Here is a 26,709-nt window from a genome sequence, read left to right on the forward strand (position 1 = left end):
TATTTTGAAAACATTTACTTGAAGTTTATTTCAGGTGGTCTTTAAAAAAAAAAGTATTTTATTATTATTAATGTGTTTGAGCTGGTGCTAGATGAGCAACCATGCATGAGGTTGGTTGTGCTAGGTGCTCTTAAGTGATGAGCAGTTTCTCAGCTGTACCCTGCTGGTTTAACTGCAGGGAGACGTGATGGGGAGAAGTGATGGAGCATGCAAAACTTGTGTTGTCACATTGGTAACACAGTACAGAGGGAAAACCTTTGCTTTGCTTGTTTCTGAAGGTAGCGTACTGGAGCCTGACTGGTTTTTCTTTGCACCACTTCCCTGAGGCTTCAAGTCACAAGGAGCAGGGGAGATGCTCCTCTGAGTCAAAGCTTCCCCAGAGCTGGCAGAACTCTTCCCCCACTGCAGCAACTGGAAGAGTTGCCACGGGGAAGCAGTAGATCTAACTAGATGGCTCTTGCTTCTGTTTGATGTGGGAGGCTCTTCAGTCCCTTCTACCAGATTGTACTGAAGAGCCTTCTCACTAAATTATCTTTTACACTTCATTATAATAAGCTTGACAGTTCTGTTGGGTGAAAATGCTTTTGATGAAAGCGGAAATTTTTGAGTTTGCAGCTTGGCTAAAGAGGCAGTCATGTTTCTTGGTAGCTCTCCTGTTCTGTGTTGTGCTCACTGCTTTTTCACGAAGTAGCATTTCCTGGATGCACAGTCCAAGTGAAGTCCAGTAGGTGGTGTGGAAACGTCTGGCTAGGTACTTATGTTTAGAACAAAGCAGTAACAATGACCCTATGTCCAGTCTGGAAATCAACGCTACAGTATGCACGTTTGCAAGTGGAGGGCTCTGAGAGTTCAGAGTCCACAACTGTTGCCTCTTTTAGTACTGCGCAAGCTTTTTCATGCTTGTGAGACCTATGTGGGGATTTAAAAGGTCAGTATGGTTGTGTGATACTCCCCACAGTTTTACAAGCTTACCTATGCAGGTCAGAATACATTGGAGTCCATCTTTCAAGATGTGTCTTTCTTGTCGTTCTCTTCGTTAAATGCCAGGCTCTGTACTGTAGTCCCTCTCTGAAAATATCCAACTGTTAGATGCTTTGAAGTTTTACTGAATTATTTTTAAGGAGTTAAGATGTGGGCACATTCTTGTATCATTTTCAAAGTTTGTTCCATAAATCCTGGCCAATAAAATAATGGTATAACAAACTGAAAGCTGAAAATGTTTTAATAATAAACCTCTGCTTTCATCTGTCAAGCCAATCAAATAGAGAATGTAGATGATCAAAGCATTATTTGTCAGCCTCTTCAGAATATTGGGAAGGCATCTTTGTCAATTATTGGCAGGGCAGAAGGATCAGATTGGAGTTTGACACTTCATGGTAGCTTGGAAGACACAAGTAAGTCACACTGTGCATCTAAATGTGCAAGGTGCTGAATGCCCTCGGTTTCTCCTTCAATTCAAAAAGAACTGAGAGCATTCAGAGTTTTTCAGAATGGGTCTTAAGGTTTGCATTCATCTTGTAGCTAATGGTATTTTGTGGAACAGCTGCTAACTGTCCTTCCTCCGTTTCAGCATGGCACATAAAAATGTATTAACTATTCCTACAACACCCAGGGGTGCAATGAAGTGCAAATACAGATTACCTGCCGTTCATTCCTGTCTCCTGTATACAAGAGCAAAGGCTGATCACAGTATGGAGAGCGATCGCAAGCTGTTAGTGACATGCTGGGTTAACGTACCCTGATGTAATCTTGCATAAATGCATGGAGATAAAAACAAAATGTAAATTTGGTGTTACTGGAAGGATGTAATATAATATCCAGCTCCAAGGTGATGTTGGTGGCCTGGTGTTTTGCTAATTGTGCAGAGAGTTACGAGATCTGGCATGTCATGTTACCAGCCTGTTCCCTGCTGTGTGCTTGTCAGAAACCTCAAATTCATGACTGACAGCTCTGTGCTGCTTGCTTGAATTTCTGCCTTCATCCAATTTATTTTGTAATTTATTGAGACAGAGTAGCTTCCTGCTCTAAAACAACTCAAGGAGCAACAGATGCAGGCACACCTGTCATGCAAAAGCAATGCTGGAGAATTTTGGTATGCAGTTGTCAAAAATGGAGTCAAGCAACATCCTCCACCTTGTGTAGAGTACCTGGTGGTGCTGGCTGTTTCTTAATTAAAGGCAGAGATTTCCTTACTCATGCTCTTGTGTATCCACAGCATGAGCCTCTGCCAGTGCTTTTGGGTATGGTGGCTGATGGCTCACTGGGCACAGTGTGAAGGGATAATGCCTGACAGTGTCTTGCTTGTTGTGTTCTTAGCTACTAAACCAAGTTTGCATACACATCATTCAAGGGAGGATAGGACAGTGAATGTTTGTCAAAACAGTCTGAAATTTCATTTGACCTGTTGAATGTGGCATAAGAAAGTGATAGATCAGCAATAAATGAATTTTTCTGGAATCTCTTCCCAGCACCATGCTGCTCCTGACTTAAATGTTGCCTTGTTTAGCCTCGTATTCATTTTGGCAAAGTAGTCTATCTTTGGAGAGAATTGAATTGGTTACAGTTGCCAAATGAAGTGTTGTCAGGGAGTGGGTCTTTTCTATGGATTCCAGCCCTGTGTTGGTCGACTTAAGAGGAAACTAAAAACCTCACCTTGTCGTTGTGTACCAACTACCTTGTCAATAGTGTGAATATTCAGTAACAAAATCTGTAAAGCCAGAATATTTTTTTTTCTGGTGTCTAAAAAGAGCTTTATTTCCGTAGTAAAACATTTACCATGTAACCTGCAAATTACTTGCCATGTAATATATTTTATTACTCAGCAGAACCTACAAATAAGTTACTACTTTTGAGGCCATGGCCTTCTAGTGAGTGTATGGATTGATCTTATCTGCCATTCTTACAGATACGCGGTTGTGTGGCCAGCCCTGTCCTTTGGAGTCAGCAGTTGTTAACATTGACAGCAATTTCAGCAGATTTTGTACTTGTTTTTAGCACTGGAAAAAAATCAGGCTTTCTGTGAGTTTCCTAGGAACAATTCAACAGCCACATCTATTTAGAGCCCTTTAATCAAGGATCCTACTGGATTTTCTCATCTGAGGGTGTCATAAGGATGCTCATTATTACATGACTTCTCTGATAAGGTAGTACTCTCCACTATGTCAGCTTATGGTTGGGCACTCTAATTTTGTGATTATATTACAGATACTTGTCCTGGAGGATTGGGCAATTGCTTTTACTGTGTTTTATTTGGCTGTGACAACAGAAGCAACTTTTAATGGTGCTGCTGTCCAAAAGAACCTGATGGGGTACATCCTTACCAGCAGTGAAATCTATAGGGACAAGATAGCTAACGATTGCTGTAGCTGTAGGTAGCTGGATTTCTTGCATTACTGCAGTGAAGCACTGCTCTAACACCACTGGGGTGCGTATCACTCAACTAAAAATAAGTCCTTTATAACTTCCAAAGTACTTATAGTGCTTGTTGTAGAAAACAGCTGGTTTTGATCCTTTAGTATCATTGAGCATATGAACCTATGAGCTGAAATCCCTCTTGAACAATAAACAGGAGTTACATTTTACAGGGAAAAGAGGCAGTAAACCAGGTTTGGACATATTTTGAATATTCTGTTTATTTCATGTTGTCTGAAAATTCACAGATGTCTGTCTGCAAAGCTTAAATAGGTAGATAACCCTGAAAATTTAATAGACAGCAACAAAGATGATCCTTTGCTTTAAGACTCTTATTTGCTTCATCAGGAATGAAAATTAACGTTTCACCACTGCAAATTTGTGGGTTTGTTTTTTTTTTCTCCACTGGCTGTGGTCAAGCCAAGCTTTTCACCTTGTCTTGATTTTTCTTATAATGATTAGTAGTAATGGTAAGTGATTTCATTTTGATATCTTTAATAATAAACTGGAGAGACAGATTTAAAGAAAAATAGTTCAGGGTTTTTTTTTTTTTTTACTTTCAGTATCATGAAGCTGGTTAATGTTGATTACAGTAGAATTTGTAGATATGTTTGACACTTATTTTTGTGTGAATAGAACAGGATCTGATGTCTACGAATTTAGTTTGATCATCCGGCATTGCAATTTTGAGCATAGTTTCTTGTAGATGGGACTTAAAGTTATAAAAATGCCTGGAGCCCTGAAGCAGATGAGGACACGCTATCATGGTAATAGGATGTAGTTACCTCCTCTCACTGCCTAGGTAGCAAAGGGCCACAGATGCTCAGGCATTCTCAGTTCACTCTTGAGTCTGTGTTAAATTTGAGATCTAATGCCTAGATCTTATTCAGGACTTTTAATCAGTGGAAACAAAGCACACCAATGGAGAGCTCATCATGGTTTTACCACTTTGCAGGTGGGAATGTACTGATGTAGAGAAGGAAATTATTCACCCTGGGTAGGACAATAAAGCAGTGGGGGTCTGGGCATTCATTTGGATGCTCTTAGTCCTGGATTAATACCCTGGCATTTAAATTACATTCTGTTTCTTATCTTTTCTTTAATTTTGACTTGAATGAGTCTCAGTTTCTCTGTAATGTTCCTACACAGACAACCTTTCTCACCTATTTTATCTCTGCTCAGGCAAGTTCAGTTTTGAAGGAGTAGAGACAGACCACTTTGCTGTGCTGTGCTGCCCTTCTTACTTGTAGGTGCCAAAGGTTCCCATTATATGGAAAAGCTAAAATGCACAAAGGAAGAAGAAACCAATTTTGTAATTTAAGCGTGATGCTCTACTTTTTTTTTTTTTTTAATCTGCTTGCAAAATAAATCTCTTTTCTGGTTTTCAGAACTGAGATTGGACTGTTGTTTAAATCAGCACTGTGCTGCCCTGACTGCAATCGCAGCTGAGACTCTTGTCCAATGGGTTTTCTTTCTTGCCTCTTAGAAACTTCAACCCTACAGTCAGCCTATGTTTGTGATAAACAGAGTAGAGAATGTTTGGCAGGGAAATCAGTGTGAATCTTACGATTGAGTCCCTAACAGTAGGTAACTCTTGTGTCTGAATTCGTTCAGACAGCAGTTCTCCCTTGAGGAGCCCCTCTTTGGCACTGTGTAACACTGACAAAAAGAGGCTTCACCTGGGTGTTTTAAACTGTTCTTGTGCTGCTGAGAGGAAAGTTGCTCTTAATGGCTTGGCAGTGGCTCCACACCATTCACTCATCCTTACGATAAGTGGTGACTCGTCCATGATATAAATTAATGTATTCTACAGGCAGTCCCAGCTATAATTCCTTGGCTGAAAGGAAGTGTTCTCTTGTGTGTGATTAAAGTTGGTGGCTATCTTTTTAAAAATAAAAGCTGCCATCAGGAGGATAATTTCCTGAACAAGGCAGCACAGTACAGATAGCTACTAAACTAGGTGGAAAGGAAAAGAAAGTTTTTGCCTTGATCATTAGAAGCAATCAATTTAACATAATTAATGTAAATTATTGTAAGTGGGGAGAGATACAGAACTGCAGGGCACTTCAGGTTTAAAGTAATTTTTTTATTAAAGTTTCCTAGGCTGTAAAACTGGAATTGGGTAGGGGAAGGAGGGGAATTTCTCCGTATATTATAAGCTCAACAATCTGGTCTCAAACATATTGGAATATGAGATAATAGTAATTAGGTGTAGAACAAAAGAGTTTCTGTGGAGCTGAGAGCAAGGGAATTACTGAGTTGACAAGCCTGACACATTCCTCCTCTGTTCTCAAGACTAAAAATTATACTTTTAACAAAATGTTCCTGTGTTTGGTGCATCACTTTGCTGTGGATAGATGTGTCAACCTCAGTGCCTCTATAGTTTTTGAAGGATTTCTGTTTTCTTATCCTTTCACTTCTCTGATAAAAATTGGATATTGTTTTGGAGACTGTCAGTCTAATATTCTTGTAACAGCAGCAGAATAATTTGAAGAAATATAAAATGATGGATAATGATGAAATTGAGTAAGGAGACACTGGAAAACTTTGTTAGGCAGCTGGCAGGTTACATGAAAATAAGCTTGTGTTTTTAATGTAATTGCAAGTTAAAGGTCTTGATAGAAACATTTATTTGTTCTTTCTTGCTTATGCCCAGTGTAACCAAGTAAACAGTGATTCTGAATCACATTAGGGGGGCTGTTTGTTCTGTAACCGTAGGTTTTCTAGCACTTCATCCTTGAGATGTTTTCAGAAGGTGTTTCACAGAACCAGAAGGTCGCTGAGGTTGGCAAGGACCTCCAGAGGTCGTCTAGTCTAGCCCCTGTGCTCATGGTAGAGTCAGCTGGAGCAGGTTGCCCAGGACTGTGTCCAGTCAGATTTTGAGTATCTCCAAGGACAGAGACGCCGCAACCTCTCTGGGCAACGTGTTCCCATGTTCTACCACCCTTACAGTAAAAAACCCCTTTTTCTAATGTTGAAAAGAATTTTCCTGTATTTCACTTTGTTCGCACTGCCTCTCACCCTGTCACTGTGTACCACTGAGAAGAGTCTCTCTTTTTTGCACCCTCCTATCAGGTATTTATATCCATTGAGGTCCCCCCAAGCCTTCTGTTCTCCAGACTGAACAGTCCTGGTCAGTCACTCAGTCTCTCCTCGTATGAGAGATGCTCCAATTTATTAATCATCTCTGTGACCCTTTGCTAGGCTCATTCCAGTAAGTCCCTATCTCTCTAGTCCTGGTGAGCCTGGAACTGGGCACAGCACTCCAGATGCGTCTCATCAGGCCTGAGTGGAGTGAAAGGATCACCTCCCTTGTCCTGCTGCCAGTGCTCTTCATAGTACAGCCCAGGATGCTCGTGGTTGTCTTTGGTGGTTCATGGTCGCCTTGGTGACCACCAGGACCCCAAGGTCTTTCTCTGCAAAGCTGCTTGCCATGCAGCCAGCCCCCAGCATGTACTGGTGGATGGTGTTATTCATGGGCAGGACTTCGCGTTTCCCCTTGTTGAACTTCACGAGGTTCCTCTCTGTCAAGTTCTCGAGCCTGAGGTCCTTCTGAATGGCAGCACACGTATGTGGTGTTTCAGCTGCTCGTCCCGGTTTTGTATCATCAGCAAACTCTGCCTCTTCATCCAGGTCATTAATGAAGAGGTTAAGCAGTATTGGCCCCAATATAAATCCCTTGACTACTGCAGCAGGACTTTGTGCCACTGATCACAACCCTTTGAGCCCAGCAGTTCAGCTGGTTCAGTCCACCTCACTGTCCATTTATCTAGTCCATACTTAATCACTTTGTCTTGGAGCTTCACTGAAGTGAACCTTTAGCAATTGTTTTGCTTTTTAGTCTTTTTTTGTAAAGGAATAAGGCTTATGCAGTGATGCCATCCATCTGTCCCCTTCCCTCATCCCAGCCTCCCCCTCAATCCCTGTAGCTTTTGAATGCACACATCAATTTCTATCAAATTTGACAGAGCAGCAGAGTCTTTACATCCAGTTCCCATAACTGTCACAAAAATTGTCAGCAGCAGCAAAGAGAGGATGGTCTGCGAGTGAGCCACCAGGAAAATCTCTTATGTAAGCTCAGCCAGGACCCACTCTTGAGTGGGATGTCATCGGGTCCATGTGGGCACGTGCAGCTCAGAGCAGACCACGCACTTTACCTTTCTCCCAGCTGGCGGCAAGGAGACCTGGGTGCAACCTAAGAGGGCTGCAGGAGGGTAAGGGAACTGGAGTTCTTGCTGGGAGAGAGAAGGTTGTAAAGAGTATCAAGGAAAAGCTGTATTGTGGTGGGGGGAGGAAGGCAGTAATGATAGTCTGCAAATCTGTAGGCAGTCAGATTTTGCTATCTTTGCTTGCTGAATGTGTCTTTTAAAGCCCTTTCTTGATTTTGCTAGATATTCCCTAGCTGTATAGGTGAAAATGTGTGGGTTGCAAATAGACTCTTGCGCACTAAGTGAAGCTTTATTCTGGTAAAGAGAACTACCCGCAAGCTATTCAAACGCCACAGGGAGTCCCATTACTTCATACTGATCATGAGATCTGCATATTTTTACTTGTATTTGTCTTTTTTCCTATTCCATATTTAGCCACATTTGAAGTAATTAGTAATCGGACTACTGTATATGTTAATTTTTAGGGGATTTTTGCACAAGTCTTATTTTTTTTCATTTTCAGTACTGCTGGCTCTTACTCCAACAATAGAAAGATATATGCTATTAAGATTGCTTAAGAAGTAATTGAGGTCAAGGCTTTGAAGCTACAGCTTCTTCATCTTGCACTACTAATTCTCAAGGTTTACAGAAAGAGTGGTATTGTAAAACCCATTGTAAAATTGTGTACCGTATCATACTAGCTGCTCTGTTTGCATGAATTCTGCTATCCTTTTCATAATGTCTGAACATGTCATTGGATTACCCCTTATAGTTTTTAGTTGTTTTCAATTTGTCTGTAAGTTAGATTTCTCCTTCCCTACTTTCACTCTTCCCTATGATCTTGCAGTTACTCTGATGTGAAGTTTGTGAGCTCACGGTCTTTCTTGGCAAGAAATTACAGTGAAAAAGAAAGTTCCCAAGAGTTTGCTGTGGGATGCAGGGCTGTGGCAGAAGATAGTTTAATGCAATACAGCTACTTCTGGACCCATAGAAACAGTAAGAAGGTAGTATTTTTAAAACTTAGTCGTGTAAGAAATGTTTTGCCAACTATGGCAATTGCTACAGCACTTCAGGAATCCCTTGGTCTTCGCTGGGTTTCCTGATGCTTCCTCTCCAGTTGCAGTATGTCAGGAGATTGCAGGACAGCTCTCCAGACAGTTCTTTCTACATGATGATCCAATTAATCTTTGCAAAAGAAATGCCTAAAGACATAGGTAAGCTATAACTTGACCTCTTTACTATCTTTCTCTCTTCCTAAGTGTTTTGTTTCTTCTTGGTGTCTGTTTATTTTACCAGGGATCTCAGCTGGTTGTCCCAGAGCTTGTAACACTGATACATCATACTTTTAAGCATGATGTAATTGCTTTGCGGGGTCATCATTACAAATAGTCTCTCTAAGACTTGCAGCGTTTCAGACTGGAGTGCCGATCTCGCCTTTCTTTTCAGTGCTACCTTTTGAACTGTAAACACGCAGCAGATTTCTCCACCCAGGACAGTCATCTCCATTCCTTTGACCCATTCTGTGTGCATTTTCTCCCACTGCTCTTCCAGAGAGACTCGGAAAGAGCTACCAGGGTAGATCTGGGCCTCCAGGAGCTCCTCCGGCTTTTGATTTGTGATCTGGGTCCAGGAATTTAGGATGCAAATTAATGTTTTCATCTTCAACTTGTTCAGTGCTGACTTTGTCAACAACTCGGTTGATGCAGTTGGCTCTTAGCTGAAGGAAGGGCAGCCAACAGAAAGGCTGTGTAGTACTTGTCAAGACAGGGATACCGTTCAAGCTGACAAGGGGAGGTACACCCAGATATCGCTCTCATGTTTGCTTCTGGCTGGCTTTGTCAGGCCCTTGTTTTTTAGGTTGTTTGCATTGTAGAATACTTGAGTCAATGCGTTGCTTAAATTAGTGTAGTCTCATCCTTGCTGTGCTGTTTTACTTACTCATGTTTGAGTTTCTCATGGACTGGGATCTGTCTTTGTCTGTTGCCTAGTATGAGGTTTTCCTCTTAACCTCATTCCCTTGTTCAAATGGATAGCCCTGCACCAGCCCTCAACATCCTCAAGTCTCTCTTCCGAGTAGAAAGTAGCTAGTTCTGAACATTTTCTTCAAGAACACTGTTTTTTATTTCTAACAGTAAAAAACTGTGGTGTGATGAAAGTGTGAAGTTTTTTTTAACCTTCTTCAAGTAAAATAAGAAACTCGCATTTATTCCTGGATACTGACTCAAGTATCTACATCCTGATTTCTTCTAAAAGGGGTTACGAAACATTGAAGAATTGTTCTAATTAAATGCACCCACAAGGTGTATATGAGGAACTGAAGTATATATTCACCTTTGGCCAGACAAACCTGTCATCGCTGTGCAAGCAAACTTTTTTTTCCCTTATTTGTAATGAATCTCACAGTACTTGTAACTGATCTAGAACTTGCAGCCTCGCTTTCCTGACGTACGCTGCCACCACTCAAACATCAGCTGCTCCACACAATGATTTGATTTCAGGCTGATGATGGGGATGTGTGCGTATCACTGTGACACATGAAGACAGCAGGGCAGTAGCCAACAGTCGGTGTGTGTGTCATTGCCTTTGCCTTCCCTAGCCCTCCAAATCCAGAGATCTGGAGGGCTAGGGAAGGCAAATCAGAGGTAGAGCCCCAGCATCTTCACTGTCCTGAAATTCTCTTCAAGCCGTTTGTTTCAGACCATGTGTCTCCAGCCAGTACGAGTGCCTGTGGACACCACATTCACGGTTTATGAGTTGGTAAGCAGCAGAAGGAGCTTCTCGAGAAAAGAACTTGATCTATTGCATTAAAGGCTAACCTTAGCTTTTCAAGCTTTTACCAAACTGGAAAAGAATTTAGCCCTAAAAGGATTTCAAACTTGATATATTTTTTTTTTGGAAGCTGTTTAATTTTTGTTGTGGGGTTTTTATTACTCTTTGATTACAGCTTAACCGTCTTATTAAGAACAACAGTACCATCCCAGTCCAAAAACATCTTTTCATAAGAATTCTCCATGTGAGTCATTGTATTTATTTATCTCTGTATTTATTGCAGTAAATCCTTCACTTCCTCTGTGCACCGAACCACCTTGTTTGGTGTTTGTTGTTCTCACTGAAATTGTGGCAGCCACAGTAGAATACATACTTTTTTTTTTCTGCAATATTCCTGCATTTAGAAAACTGCACTGGGGTTTTTCTTGGATTGCCTCCCCATTTTATGTTCTGTGTCCGTGTTACAGCCTTTGAAACCTTTTCCCAGTGAGCACAAAGTACATTAAGCAGCATGTGCAAATGAGCAACAGCACAGCTGCTAATTGTGCTAACAGATGTAAATAGGAAAAACATTACTTTTCTAATGCTAAAAGTATTTATAGAAACCATAATCCATCTTTCGTAACACTTTGATTATGGATAGAGCCTCTTTCAGGTTCAGCAAAGTTGATTAAGCTTTTGCAGATGGTTTGACTTGCTGAGGTAATGATAGAAATGTGGAAGAAATGCAGATTTTTTTAAAGGTTTTGTTTTACATGCTTTAGGCAAATAAGCGGTTTTACATGCTTTAGGCAAATAAGTGGCTTAAAAGGAAAGCTTTTGCTTTGCATTCTTTAGAAAAATGCATGGCTTTAAAATGGAAATATACAGGAGGGTTGTTGAATGCAAACAAGGAGTCTGACCTCTTTGAGCTGAGTGCCCCATGTGCCTCACCTGCCCAGTCAGGTTTGAACATCTGCTTGCCTTGAGCAGGGTATGACTTGCAAAAACCCTCTTGCCAGACCCAGGCAGCTCCCATTTCCTCTGCGCTGGTAATTTATCTCTTGAGATCGCAGATCCCGAGGACATATCCTCTCTTGGGAATGAGTGGGTGGAAGTGCATTTGCAGCACAGAGGAGATCAACATCAGTGTAATTGGGATGATTCAGGTGATTTTCTGGAAGGGCTCCCTCTATAACCCTTTCCAACAACTGCATCAACAAGATGGCCAGTGTGCCAGGTGCCAGCCCTGAGCTGACCCCAGTAGCGTTGGAGGAGTGGAGAGACAAGCGCCTGGCATTAGGCACTGAGTGACGCAGCAACCTTCATGCTCCCTGGCTTAACTCCCAGGAGGTTTTCTTTGTTTTCAGCAACCTGGGCAAAATCATAAATGGTAATAAGCAAATCGGCCACAGTCAGGGCAAATCCCGAGTCATTTGGCGTTGCGGCCGTATGACCAGAGGACTTGCAAAAGCCTCCACCATCTGCCTCCAGCCGAGTTCCTCCATAAGCCAAAGGGCAAATTTAGCAAGAGTGTCAGGACCAGCACTGCATTTGATTCAGGGAACTATTTGCTTTGGGACGCTGCTTGGCCCTCTTCAGACATCTCTGTTCCCTCACCTTCGCACAAATGGGATTTACATGTAGTTATCCCTGACTACCCCAGCAGCTTTCATACCCTGCCTCCTAACCCGTAGCCCTTTCCTCTTCCCATAACTTCAGAGAGTGCTTTTTTTCCCCTTTATCTCTGCTTCACTGGCAAACAACAGAAAGTTTGTGGAAGCATGAGGGAAATGGTTCCTACCTAAGATCTGAGAATCTCGAACAAATGGATGTGCAGTTTCATGTTCAGCGTGCTAATGCTTCACTCTATCTTTGCAATGCATCTTCAACTTCTCCCCAGAGCAGTGTCCCAGCAGGCAGGTTTCTACTTTTCACATCAATTCTGTAACGTACCTATATGTGCAGATATTTTTCAAAAAAGGTCCAAAACTTACTGTTTCTCTTCTTCCCCACAAGGCTGCTTTTTTCCAAATAGTCGCAGTAAAAACAGTGGTGTTTTTGGGGTTTTTGGGGGTTCTGTGTTTTGGTTTGTTTTTTTTTTTTTTTTTACCCTGCAGTAAAAATTCCATAGTTTTTTACCCTTAGGACTTAGCTACCAAAGAGATCTATTAAAGCATTTTCTCATCATTTTGCAAAATCAGAATTGCTTGATGTCTAGAAATGGTGTTTCAAATCTGAAGTAGAGAACACAGGCCTGCACCTGCTAGGCATGGGAGCCTGTGGGAGATGCCTATGTATAGGTTTTTCACCCCCCATTCTTCTCTTTCTTCATAGAACTAAAATTTAATTACAGAGCCGGGAAACTCTTCAGATGGTGGTAGAGGCTGAGATACATAAGACAATGACAGGGAAATGATAGCAAGGCAGGAACGTGAATTGGAAAAACACCTCATACTTGAGATTTTTGTATTACTCAAAGGTTTCATTCAGCTCCTTTTTAAATGGGAGTGGGTGTGTGGGGGTTGATGGGTGTGAACACTCATTATTTCCTGCAAGATGGAAAAGAAAGAGAAGGTCGCTGTAAATGTAATTCATAGGGCTAATGGGTAAATCTACCTGGTTATTATATCTTCCTCCTAAAGCTTTGGCTGGAGCTGAGTAATGTCATGTTCCTGGTGCTCAGAAGACCCCTTTACTAAACTGCACTTCAAGTAAAACCTCAAGTAAGGTCCTGATAGAAAATGTTTGGAATTCAATGTTGGTGATAAACTTTGGATTAAAATAGTGTTGTGTTGAAACAGCATGCTTTTTATTATTATTATTTCACTGTTTTCTTTAACACAAAGGAGGGAAGGGCAGGAGCAATTGAGTATTTTCGTGATCTTTTTTTGTCTCCATTTGAATTTTACAGAATTGTAAAATCTAAATGATGTGAAGGTGGATCAGAGTTTGTCACAGTATCTGGGTGGTTGTAGTCACGATCGAGGGACAGAGGCGGTACACTGCACATTTTTCTGCAGGGTCTGGCCAGTATGCCTTCAACCTTGTGAACACAGCCCCCAACAAGGGGGGAATAGTCGCTGGTCTCTAACATACTTGAGGGCAGAAACTGAGGTCTATGTTGTGAGTAGGAAGAAGAAAAATTTTGCCAAATACTGCAGTGTGTGAAGTGGTACCAGTAGTGATTATAGTAAGGATAATGAGCTAAATCTGCTTTGTTTTGATTTTTTTTTTAAACTGTGTAATTCTTACATATACATTGGTTTTAAATAAGTTCAAAAAAAGATTCCCGAGACAAAGTTTCCAGTATGACTTTTCCAAATTTCTCTGGTAGCTGTCACAGAGAAGTATTGTGTTTCCTTTGGATAACTGAGCAGATGTTCCTTTTTCAGATTAAAAGCTTATTAATAGACAAGCACTTAATCAGTACAACTCAGTGTAGTATAAGTTGTTGAAAAAATAGTCTCCTGTCTTAGAGGTGCCAAATCAGGTCAAACCCCAGTTTTCAAAAAAGTACCTAGTTCTTGAGTGCATGCTTCAGTGTGCTTTTACAAATTGCAGACTGTGCTTCTCTTCTGGGGTTTTGGGGTGGCTGTTTTCCTTTTGTTTCCATAATTGTCTATATATCTTCTCCCAAGTGCTCCTCAAAGATACATAATTTGTGATAGATTACCACTCAGGCCAGGTACTGGAGTTGTTTATGCCTTCAGTGTAAAATATCTCGTAGTAACAACTTTTTATAGTCTGCCATATTTTTTTAATCTCATTTCAGTGTGGCATGTTTTTAAGACGAGAAGTCATCAGTTGAGACTTAAGTGAATTGTTTTAATATTACATCCGTCAGGTTTTTTTATCTAAAGCTAATTAGATAAGGATTTGCTTTTTAATATTTTCTTAATGCAAGTCATTGCATATTACGCTGTCTGGTAGGAACATACAGTACAAATGAAACTTGTGAAATCAGTTAAGTTGTTTGAAATTGATGTCTTTGGCCAGAGTTCTTACTAAAAAATATATTTATTTATTTATCTGCTTTAAGGTTATGTGTAAAACTTCTTTGTATAAACAAAACTTCTTTATATAAGTACAAAAATACACCCAGGAGAAGTTCAGTGGGATGAATATTTTAACTTTACGATCTGTGCTGTAACCCAGTTTTCAGCTAATGACATTGTGAAATGTCGTGGCTTATAGTCCATACTCTTCATTCGCTGATGGATTTTGAATTTCCCTTCAACTGATTGTCCCCATATGATTTTCCTCAAATGAAGCGGTGATTTGGCCAGCATTACTCATGCAGCAAATACTTCCCACAGGGCTACTTACATATCACTCTTCTCTCCCTCTCACCTCCCTGCAGCTCAGGGCAAAGCTGCTTTGGGTCTGCTCCAAAATTGTATAAAGCTCTCCCATTTTAGGTGGTTTCTTCTCATACATGGATTTGAGCTGAGTACCTTCAGAGCTGGATTTCCACCAGGGCCCTGTGTATCCGGGGTGAGGACTGGGATAGGGCAGGGACCTGGAGGTGGGGCAGGGGGACATGCTGCAGCCCGGTGCCCGGGAGCTGTAGGGGTGGCATGTGGGGCAGGGCAGTGAGGCCCTCAGTCCCTGTGGAGCTGTGTCCAGGCTCATCTGTACCTCTTTAACACCCAGCTGGAGCTGGGAAAGTACCTGCTGTGCTCTTTTGGAGTATGCTTAGAGTTACGATGTTTTGTATACATTTTTATTAGTTTCCTATTCGCAGCTGATCATCATATACCTTTTTTTCCTTTAAAAGGTATGGGGGAGGTATTTGTTGAATTGTTTAATGTGGTACTTGTACTGTCCATCCAGTTACTGGGCTGTGTGATGGGATGGCCATTGTGCTAAGGGGATACTGGCACTGTCTGAACTTCAATTTCCCATACTGTCTATGAGGCCAGCACCTAATTTAGGTCCCTTAATCACATCACACTGTTTTGCACGGAAGAGGTCTATCTCCTGGCTTAGCACCAGGCACAGACCTCTCTGGTCAGGTCTGTGTGTCCTTCCACCCTAGACAAGGCAAGGCAGCAGGTACTGCTCCTGGATAGAAACCCAAGCTTTGTTCCTCCCTACCACTCAGCACATCTCCAGAGAACCCAAGGGCAGTTTTGTTCGCCTCTTACTCCGTCTATTGTCTATCTTGAAATCTGTGAAGGTAATACTGTACAGTGAGGTTGGTGAAGGGTAAATGATGGTAGTTTAAAAGTAGATTTCACCTGTGAACAGCTCTTCCAGGTGGTATTTCCAGAGCTCAGTGGCCTATCAGGGCTTAATGGCTGGCTGAGTTGTTCCTGATGATGTTTCATGTGTTACAGCATCAGTGCTTCTGTAGTAAAACATCACAGTAACAGTCAACCCTCTCCCCCTTCATCTGTCTTTGGCCTGACAACTGTGGTGACATGGGAAACTACTTCAGCATAGAGGCAGGCAGCTGTGCCTCTGGCCAAGCTAGCAGTGGGATGTGATCCAGGTCCGGAGGGACATGGCAGGAGCCCTTCCAGGCAAAGCAACCACCACCATCAGCTAGATGAGTGTTCTGGCAGGTGCATAAACGGTCATTGACATGAACTGCTTTGATGGTGGGGGATTTCCAGCAGCAAACCTCTTGACTCTTCTCCCTCTTAGCATCAAGACCACAGGATGTGGTATGCTTTTTCTCATCAGTGTCTGTCTTGGTGTCAAAGGATGGTTGGGGCTCAGGGCACTAATGCAGACTTGGGGTTGGGTACAGTTCCTTGAAGTCTCCAGCAGAAAGAATCAGAGAAAGAAGCTCCATTCAAGTGGGTAGGCTTTGCTTTTTTAATAAGAGTAGGTGTTTTGCACAACCTGCTTTCTAACCCATCCTTCTAGTAGTCCTACACTTAGGATCTGTCCTTGAAGGCAAGCTAAGAGAGGGTAAAATGCACTGCTTTATGTTGCAGAGTGTATCAGGGCATGTATGTACGATGTGTGCTTGCACACGCAGCAGCATCCATGTGCCAGGTGAACAATGCGTCTCCAGCTCTGCTCCCTGTGAAACGAGTCCCTCTTCTTTCCCTTAGCATTCCTAGAAGGATTTTGTGTGCTGCTCTTTATAATGCAGAATATGTGCTGCTCTGATTAATTTTTTTTTTTTACTTCTGATTATTCAGTACTGCACATAAACAGGTGTGCATATAGAAAAGTGCCCCCTGTTAATCAGGAACTGTTAAGCCATATGGCATGTGAGGATAGAATATTACAGCTATGGGATGAGAACCTCCTGTTCAGCAACGAGGTTCACATGCAGCGAGTACAGTGTTAATACATTCTTGGCAATGCTGTCAGTTCCATCATCTGGCAAGTCAGCCTAAGTGATGGCGTGAGTTTCTGGGGTGTCCCTTCTCCGCTGAGGTCCTGCTTCTGTTAAGTCAGTGCCAAGAGCTTTTCTTCCCATTTAAAAACTTTGTAAAGGTATGGGTGAAAAAGCGGAGGATGCTCTGAGCTGCCTGTACTGCATTGATTGCTCTTAGATATTGTAGACACAGTGAAGATGCAGTTGGCCCTATTGCATGTCCAGTGGTATTTTCTTTGCCCAGTTTCTTTTAGTGACCTGTCTCTCAGAGAATCACAAGAGTAGGAAAGTCCAAGAGGCTTCATGTATCAGGTGCAGTGTTGTGACCGACGTGCTCTAATGTTGTGAGTGCCCAAGAACAGGGTGACATCAAGTGTTGCTGCTGCAAGTGATCAGTCCATAATACTGAGAATGACCATCATAACCAGTAAATGAGAGGTTTCCAGCATTGTTTGCCATTATGAGTAATTGTTCTAGTTTGCATCAATGTATCAGAGCTGAAAACAAATTCAGAAGGTCACTTTTCTTTTGTTTGTGTGATATTTTAACAGACTCGAGGTACCTAGAGATTATTCTTGCCTGAGGCAGCCTGAGATGTGGGAAACACTCTAATAGACTGTTGTTTACAGGTAGTTACTTCAAAAACACTTTAATGTGATACTGTGCTATCATAACTGCCATCACAGGATTGAAGTTGCCTGAAATCTTATTTAAAATGAAGACAGCGTTAGCTCTGTAGCTTAGTTTCTTAGCACACTTAACGTATGGTTGTACAAGCATGTGTGTTTGCAGTGGAGTTTTAAGTCACTGCACAGAATATTGCCTTTAGCAGGTGCCATGTTGTACCAAAATAGCTGTTCCTTTCTCCTAAGAAGTGCAGGCAGCCTGTCGCTAAGGAGGAAAGGGATTTCTGCAGCCGTAAAGGGTTGGTTTCTTTTAGCAGTCAGTCCTTGCAGGGTTCCTCTCTGCATCTGGGCTCCTAGTGCCCGATGCCAAGGTGTCAAGCATCTTACAGTGATTTCCTGTAATGGATGCTCTCTGCTTTTATTTATTCCAAACCACAGATCTGTACCTCTCTTGAGAAGAGCCATTAGCAGTGGGTGTGTTTTCCCTAAAGTGTATTTATACTCTTGTTTCCACGCCTGTGATATTTTTGTCCTTAAACCATGTTTGAGATTTCTTTGAGATTCAGAGCACTTTGCATATAGTTCATGGACATCTCTGTGATGCACTTTATCAGTTGGAAAATGAGATCACAGACAACGTTGCGGATAGATCATAGTTTTTCTTTCATCCTTTGATTTGGGACTTTAACCATGAGATGACCTTTATCCTTTTGCTGATAGGAAAAACTCACTGGCAGAGAAACCAAGCCATTGTAAAAGGAGCTGAACAGGAACTGTTTGAAGCATGGTGTTGGGGACAAGGAAATATCGATGCATTCCAAGGCTAGCTTTAGCAAAAAGGCTGTATTACTGTTTTATTCTGGTGCGATGTGATGTCTAGCAAAAGTTTTAGTGGCAGCATATAACTAAATGCTGATCAAGACATGGGGGGAAATCCAGATTTTTTTTTTTTTTTTTTTAAAAAGGAGGACACACAGCTGATGTAGTCAAGCTAGAAGCAGGCAAAGTTGGCTTGGGGAGGGGACATTTTAGCTTTGACGATTTCTGTTTCTATTTTAAGTATCTTACCATATATTCCAAATTTCAGAATGTGTTACTGCATGCCCCTGCAAGGGAAGACAGCTCTCTCCCCATTTTTAAAACAAGCAACTACTTTCCAGTATTTTCCAGACCTTCTTAGCAGTATTAGTACAAAGTCATGGTGCATATTGCTGGTGCCCAGCTTTTACCTACTGTTAACAAAAAAGTAAAAAAGACCCAATATTGAAGTCCTTGAACAACGAATGGCCATTATTTATATGGGACATTAAATCAATGAACTGCTGCTCTGTCTGTAAACTTCATTTTGTTTAGCACTGTGCTGAGTGGACTGTACCGGCCCACTCAGTGTGTGTTTGAAGGGCATCATTTTATGTATCGGAAAACCTGGAGCTGCTCTCTTTGACAAGGTACGTTGTTTAAGGCAGGAGTGTGCCTTGCTGTGATACTTCAGTTCATGGCAGCGAGACTTTGTGCCCTTTCTAGTAAAAGCAGAGCCTTCACTCGGTGGGCAGAGGGTTTTAGTGCTTCCATGGCCCCTGCTCTCCAGGCAGCTCCACCGCACCGGGACACTGCGTGCAAAACCTCTTCATCTGTTGTGTGTGTTGGTGTTTTATATTCTAGCCAGCAGGCAAAACTGGGAGCTGGAAGTCAAGTGAGAAGCACTTTGCTGTGAACCCCCCACTTGAATCTGGAGCACAGGCCACTTGGTGTGTTTGTGCTGAACATATTAATAACAGGCTGTAAGCGTGCGAGGCAAGGTTCAGACTGAGAATAACATTACAGGAATGTAGCATCTGTCTGACATCCCAGCTTGGACAAGTATCAAATGAGGAAAGTATGTCAGAATTTCTTTTGCTCGGCATCTCCGTGCTTTATGAAGATAAGCTACCAGAAATGTGTGCTTTTCCATAGATACAGAGGTTATAGAATAGTCCTGTAGGTTTTCTGTGGAGGGCTACGAGTGTAAGCATGTTCCCTCTGAACCACTTTAACAAACGAGTGACTTGAATTTTTAATTCTCTAGTCTGTAACATGACAAAAAAAAAAAAAAAGCAGTGATTGATTATGTGTTTAATTATGTGCTAGCTGTGATATCATGCAGTTACCAGGGGAGGCCAGAATGAATACTTGGGACAGAGCTGCCTTAGGGCACACAGCTTTTCTAACAGTTCCTGCTGTAGCCTTGCCTCTTTTATCCAGTAAGGACAGCTTCCCTTCCTTCTCTAAAACCATGGCCAGATCTTTGCTGTGCCACTGGCTGGGACCCGGCCTCTCGGCACCAGCGACCTGTCAGACGGAGTCTGTTTGTACCCACCTTGATAGCTGGCAATGGCAAACTCTTTGTTCAGTTCAATCCCCAGAGGAGATCCCCGGCAGAGCACGGACATCTGCTTGCAAGGACTCGAGTGGTCACCCCAGTTCTCGTACACCGTGTCGGAAACATGTACTGGGTGTCAGGGAGAGCAGTGTGGGCCTTTCACTTGGTGGAAATTTGACCCTACTGGTGCTAATGTGGGAATCCACCACCGCTGTAGTTCTACGTGAGTCCCTCTCTGACATGCTTGGCGTAATTCTGACTGTGCTTTCCTCTAGGAGGACTTTCGGAATAAAGTTGAAGATTACATTAAGCGCTATGCGAGATGATGAAGGGAGATGGATGGCAGGACCATGGCTTCCACACTAGAGTTGTCCTTAACTTCAACAACAACAACAACAACAAAACCAGCCCGGATTGTACTAGTCCTGTGTCCATGTTGTACCGAAGAAGAAAACTAACTTCATAACTTGTCCATGTTAAAAGGAGAGTTCAGCATAAATACAGCAAGAAATTGTGTATGTTGGTTGAAAAAGTTGTTTGCTTACTTTTAAAAATGTTTACTCTTCTGAACTGTACTGTATATCCTGTTGATGAGATATGCTTGAGAAGTTAAAAGAAATCACTATTGAAATTGTAATTACACTTTTTTTAAACTCTTGCCTAGTTTGGAGGGGGGAAGGAAAAAAAAAACAAACAAACAGTAAAGGTGGCGTGTTTTTGGAACACTTCAAGTTGGCAATAAAATGGTCTCCTGTGAACCAAATCACAATACTGTTGCCTTTGATGAGCAGAAACAATACAAGCTTTTTCCACGAGTCATTCAGCTAAGGCTTAGAGCTTGCCAGAATGCAAGTGCTAAATGAAATTCTACTTCTGATATTGCAATTCTTGATGATATTTAATGTAAGTACGTTTTTGTCACACGTTTGGAATTTTTACATTGTAATTTTCAGCTCCTGTTTGGGGTACAATTTTTTTGTTTGTTTGTTTCTATTAATTGTGTGAAGTAGTTAAATAGAGGCTAAACCATAACTTAAGTAAATGTGTAGTATTAGTAAAATTATATATATATTATATATATTATATATTTCTGTGAAAATTTAATGCAAGGCAGATTTTTTTGGTTTTTTTTAAGAAATCTGCCTTTGGCTTTCCAATCTGGATGTGGTGAGGGAGCATCAGACACTGTTTGATCTGATGAAAGTAAATTCAAGCACTGTTACCTGGAGAACACCTAACTGTGTTCTTCAAACTTCTGCACTGAAAGTGAATGACTAATAATGCAGCTGAGAATAATAATGCACTGCACCCTCTTTTAAACACTCGTGCGCGCCTGGCTTTTTTGGTAATTTGAAAGGATATGATGCTATAATTGCCTTTTCTGTAAGTAGCTGTATATCAAACACATAGTATGTGCAAGCAGAAATCCTTCAGAAGAGAGGAGCATGTACCTCAGGAATCACTTCAGAGTAAATGCCGTGCGAAGTCTGCTGCCTGTCGTGTGCCAGGGCTCCCTGCTGCTCACCCGCCGACCCAGGCGATGCCCGGGGCTGCCGAGCGGGGGGGCCTTGGCGTAGCCTCAGAGACCGAAACGCCTTTCGCTTGTGGGATCACGCAGAGGAGGTGCAATGGAACCGATTCAAGCTTTTATAAATAGATAAACCATAGAAATAAATGTTTGTGTGGTTTCATACGGGGCAAGCGTGTGTGTGTGTGTGATGGTTGGGCATTGACTGTTGGGTTTTTTTATCCCCCTGAATGATTATGCTTCATTCTTTCCTCTGCAGACACTGAAGGAAACGAAAATTGTCTCCATCATTAGCATGGCAGAGCTGGGTTGCAAATTTTAAGCATGGTGCAGCCTTGCTTGTTAAGTTTTCCCTGTGCCTTTTCCCTTACAGCTTCACAGGCTCCTGTACGCATTACTGGAGGCTTAGGAAAGCAGGGAAATGAAATGCAGAGATTGGCATGCAAGAGGAGAGCCTTATCGTGAGCTTCATCTTCGCATAATATTGCCACTGTGTCTACCTAAAATGAAACATCGATCGGTATATTATTTTAAGCAGGCAACTGTGGTGAGAGATCTTTGCTGCCAAAATAATAATATCAGGGAAGGTAAGGAATAAAGCACTCAAAAATAGAAAGGTTGGAAAATGTGTCCAGTTTTTGTGTATTGAATCAGAAGGATTCTGTTATTTTCAAGCTGGAAATGCTGAACCGGTTTGCTTTAATGAAGCTGAGCGCTCCTTGCTGTAGCGGCACCGCGGTACTGTTGTCACCTTTCATTCTTCAGCACGCTCCACTCTTGCCTGGAAGCCACTGCAGATGCGCCCAGGGCAGAGCACATGCAGGGTGCTGCTACGGAGAGCCGGGAGAGCGTGCAGCAGGTTTGGGGTGCCAGCAGCGTCTGTGAGCACAGAGCTAGAGATGCAGCCATCAAAGGCAATCCCCTGTATAATCCTGCTGTATAATCCCTTCAGTGTGTCTTTGCTTATCTAGAGGAGATGAACAGAATATTCAAGTTGGAATACTGTTAAATACTGTTCAGGAAGGCTGAAGCATCAGTTTCTTTGCATCCAGAATACATGGGGGAAAAAATGTTACACCTTATCCTCACCCTAGAAGAGCCCATCAGCTCACAGTCCAGCAAAATAAATGATTTATTTTTCCTGAACATGAGGAGCTGGTTTTATATATGTATATTTATTTTATATGTATTTTTATATATATTTACATATATATTTGTATAGATGCAACTAATCTGTACTCCAGCCATCCTCGATTTCTGCCTAAGCATGAAGCCGGTTGTGCCTGGGGGACCATGGTTCACTGCACATGGCCAAAATACTTCAATGGAAATCTCATGGGGAGCTCACCACCATCCTGCACCCACATGGATCCCCTGCGATGGCAGAAAGCATATATCCCTATATATATACACACATCCCCAAAGTGTCACCTTCCCTTGGGGCCGGTCAGTGGATGGAGGCTCATCAGCAAACAGTGCTTGTGCAGGAATCGGCTGTTGTAACTCGCGGGCAGCTTTTGGAACAACCTGCTGCTTTTTACTTGGGTGGTTGGTTTTTTGGGTTTTTTTTTAAACATGTTTTTATCCTAGGCTGGTAGCCATCTTCCAGAAAGCTTCTTCCACTCTTCCTGGCTGCAGGGACAATAGCCTCCAGAGCCCTGGCTGCTCCCCATCAAATAATGCTGATTTTATTTTTTTTCTTAATTGTTCAACTGCCCCTGAAAAAAAAGCCCCAAATGGCAAAGGAAAAATATGCTGCGGTGTCCTGAAAGAGGAACAGGAGTTGGGACCGGGCAGTCTGGGGTGGGCTGGGCATCCTGCTGCCCGGCAGGTGCAGTTTTGCGGTTTTGTTTTGAAACATGAAGGCCAAGGAGGGGACAGCAGCTGGGTCTCCCTGGGGGACCCCTCCGGGAGCTAGCAAGGCCCTGAAGGGGATCTGGAGGGGTCTGGAGCTGTGGGGGACAGCAGAGACCAGCGCTGGGGTCGGGGGCCCCCGCCTCATCCCAGATGCTGCCCAGTCCCCCCCCCCTCCAGGGACCCACCCCACTCCTGGCCCCTGCCGCAGGGGCGGGCCCCTGACCTGCGCACCCACCCAGGGCCCCTAGGGACCCTCCCAAGGACTCTGCTGCCTCGCAGGGGCAAACCCCACTCAGCCAGCCCTCCCAATCCACCCCCAGGGCCCCCCATGCCACCCCAAAGGGTGCCCATGGGGTGGGGGTCAACAATACCGGGGGGGCTCCGGAATCACAGAGGCTCCTTCAGGGCAGTGAGGGAGGCATCCGGGGGGTCCCCTCAACCCACCGGGACCCCTGCTTTCACGGAGGGGGCGAGTGCCAAGGATTCACACCAGAGACGGGCACCTGGCTTATTTATGTATTTATTTAGGTTGGAAAAGCACCTTATTCCCGTTGCTCATTAGCCCAGGGTACCGCCAAGGCCACCACCCGTGCCACCAGCTCCCGCTGCCGAATGTCACCCATTGCTCCCCACCTCCCAGGTAAAACCCACCCCATGCGGGCCTCGGCCTCGTGCTGGGGGCCGGGGGAGGAGATGCCTTTCCTGGTGTGAAAAAAAAAAAAAAAGACAAAAAGAGAAAGCCGTGACAGTTTCATAACCCGGGATTGCACCCAGACCCGCCGACCTTGCAGTTACGCCCACCGGCACCTCCCGACGCCGTGCCAGCACCGCGGGGCCGGCGGGATTTCAAACCACACCCCCCTCCCCCTCCGCCTTTTTCTTATTTTTTAAAAAATGTTCCTCTTCCAGCAAAACGTGATGCTGTTGGGTGCCGGGAGGGAAGCAGGTGGGAAGGATGCGGCAGTGCCGATGCCCGAGGTGAGCCATGCTCCCTGGTACCCCGAAAGGGCTCCCTGCTGCTGGGGCAGCCTGCGGCAGCCTTGCCAGCCACCGACACCCCGTTATCGCCAAACCACCGAGTCTTAAATGATGGATTTATTTGGAAACTGCTGGGCGAGCGGCATGTGCACGGTGCGGAGGGTACTGGCGAGGGAGGAGCGGTGGCGTTACCGTCTCTGCCTCCCGGACTTGGTACCCCCCAGGATGCTCCTCTGCCAGGGTCTTCGCAAAGCAATGGGTGCTTTCGGGGTGGGTGCCCCTGCACCGGTGGCACGGCGTCCCTACACGATGCCCTCGCTGCGTTTGCTCCTCCACACCACCAGCGCAGTCATCAGCAGGGTGACGAGGACGGGCAGCAGGATGAAGGGGCAGAGGATGCCATTGGGGGGGTCGTGTAGCGCCCGGCCGGAGGGGGAGCAGTTCCTGAAGTACTGCTTGTGGACGGCCACGAAGAACTCGTCCACCAGCCGGTTGGGCCAGTAGCAGTCGAGCCTCTCGGCGATCAGCGCCGTGCAGTTCGTCAGCTCTCCGTAGGTGCTGCAACACAGACATGGGCATGGGGGGGGTGGCATCAGGGACCAGCACCCAGCCATGGGCATGCCGCCTCCCCGCCCCATATGGTATAAAATATACTTTCTATTATACATGTGCATACGTGTTGCTTGAGATTGTATTGTAGATTATTATCTGAGTTGTGTGAAATTTTTAGCGTGGGGGTTTTTTTGAGATTGTAGGTAGACAGGTATAAAAATATACATGTGGGTTTTTTTTAAATTCCCATCAAGTTTTGCCACTTTGAGCACACTTTAAGTGCTCACTCACAGCCAAAAGCAGAAGTTTTCATTTACAGAGGGAAATGACTAGAAGCATACTACTTATATTCTCCTTTTAATTGCCTAAAAATGGAGGGCTTTGCATATGAACCAAGGGCATGCTTTTGAAGCTCATCTCTCTCTGTAGTACCCTACTTTGCAGGTCCACAGGACCATGACCCATCCCACCCCTCCAAGGCCAGCAAGTCCATTTTTTGAGGGTTGGGTTGTGTGTCATTCCCCCCCACCCCAAATATTTAGAAAACAAGGAACAGCCCTGAGCAAGAGGCACCACAGAGAGAGGACAGCCCTTGCACTGGTGCAACCAGCCACTCTCTGGAAGGACAGGTATTACCATGGGTGTCAAATCCTATGTGCTTTAAAATTGGCTATGCATTAAAAAAAAAAAAAAGAAAAAAAAAACGCATATATAATTTTTTTTCCCAATCCCAGTTACTCACATCTAATCCTAGAGAAGCAGAGCTAACCAAAACACAGCTAGCCAATTAAAAACCCGCCTGGGGAAGAAGGATTTTACAAGCAGCTTCCCAGCTACGCGCTGCAGCCTCTGCATCTCATGAGCTGGGTTTTCGGGCAGGCGGTGGTTGCTTTGCTTTGCCCATCGGCACACAGCAGCACCAGAGGGATGCCCTGCGGAGTCCGGTGATTTAATTAATGAGGTGCCTGGAGCTACTAAAAGCAGCTTCTGCTCAGTATCCCAATGTGCAAAATTACCATTTCCCATTCATCATCAGCCTTAGCAGCTCTCGGGAGCTAAAGCATCTTCAGGAACCAAAGGGAAAGAGTTAACAGAGAAGTGAATAAAAGCTATTTTTAAAACTGAAGGGCCGTACAACAGCTGGCTTAGCCCTTCCTTGGCTCCGGCCACACTTTCGTACTGATAAATAGCTGCTCCTATCATCATATGTGAAAATGTGCAAGTAACCAAAGCAAATGGTGTCAGCAAATGAAAGGCTAAATTGTAATTACACTTTGCACTTGGGCAGCATCCATAGTTCAGAGCTCAGCCAGCTCCACGCGCGCTGGCTGGGGAGAGGATGGACCCGAGCAGAGGAGCCGAGCGGCTACAGCCCTGCGAGCAGCGCAGGAGGGCGAGGAGGCGGCCGTGGGGCTACGACCACCTGTCCGGGCATGGAAGGAGGGCCTGCCATCCTGATGGGCGCTCTGCAGCTGTGGCTTAAGCTACCCTAAGTCTCTTGTCCCTTTTATTTTCACATCCCATGTCTTCGTTATAGCAACCCTGCTCTGGATGGGATTGTGTCCTCAGCAGGGCAGCACGTCCTCAGCAGGAGCAGGGTGGCACCGCGGGCGCTGCCACCCCCTGGCCACGCGCACCCCCAGAGCCCAGCGGGGAGTGAGCAGGAGGGGCCTGGAGGGAAAAGACAACATTTTCAGCAACAGCTAGAAGTGTAGAAGTGACAACGAGGGCTGCTGAGCTCTTGGCCAAGGGGAAGCAAGTCTGGCTGCTCTTCAAGAGGTGATTTTCTGCCCTTTGCTTACACCAAGCACTTATTATGAACAGCCAACAAAAAGCAAAGTTGAAATCTCAGCTGTAGCCAAGTGCTTTAATATCTTTCACTTTATCTCACAGACCCTTGGCCATCCATAGACGTGAGCTGCCAACCACCAGCCAAGTCCATCCCCGCCAGCTGCACAGGTCCTGATCTGCCATGCCTCGCGGTGTTCGGAGAACGGTCCTGCGGGACTCCGTCCATCTTCTGCCCTCATGTGCAAAGCACCAAGACACGTGGCATGGAGGACCTTCTCATTACGGCTGCACCACCAGCTACCGTAGAGGGCTACCAAAGGGATCCATGTGCTGGGATATGGATAGACCAGTGCGGTCGGACCCAGGCTGCT

The 26,709-nt window shown here is 44.0% G+C and overlaps 2 protein-coding genes across 7 annotated transcripts in view; one reads left to right on the forward strand and one right to left on the reverse strand.

Moving 5' to 3' along the window:
* UBE2F (ubiquitin conjugating enzyme E2 F (putative)) overlaps positions 1-21,775 on the forward strand; it is an 84,920-nt gene extending 63,145 nt beyond the window's left edge. For 3 of the 6 annotated variants that reach the window (XM_075710421.1, XM_075710423.1, XM_075710422.1), the window contains 2 exons: positions 4,898-4,994; positions 19,908-19,940. In XM_075710421.1, coding sequence (XP_075566536.1) covers positions 4,898-4,984 — 87 coding nt within the window. In that variant the 3' untranslated portion in view covers positions 4,985-4,994; positions 19,908-19,940. Of the gene's footprint in view, positions 1-4,799; positions 4,814-4,897; positions 4,995-17,198; positions 17,277-19,907 lie in introns of those variants that run through there. The other 3 variants (XR_012831050.1, XM_075710424.1, XM_075710425.1) reach the window with 3 other exon arrangements.
* Positions 21,776-24,297: 2,522 nt separating this feature from the next.
* LOC104030713 (RNA-binding protein 44) overlaps positions 24,298-26,709 on the reverse strand; it is a 43,831-nt gene continuing 41,419 nt past the window's right edge. Inside the window, exon 16 of the mRNA XM_075711186.1 lies at positions 24,298-24,553. Within this exon, the coding sequence (XP_075567301.1) occupies positions 24,298-24,553 (256 nt within the window). The remainder of the gene's footprint in view (positions 24,554-26,709) is intronic.

Source organism: Pelecanus crispus, chromosome 5 (assembly GCF_030463565.1).
Source record: "Pelecanus crispus isolate bPelCri1 chromosome 5, bPelCri1.pri, whole genome shotgun sequence".
Classification (NCBI taxonomy): Eukaryota; Metazoa; Chordata; class Aves; order Pelecaniformes; family Pelecanidae; genus Pelecanus; species Pelecanus crispus.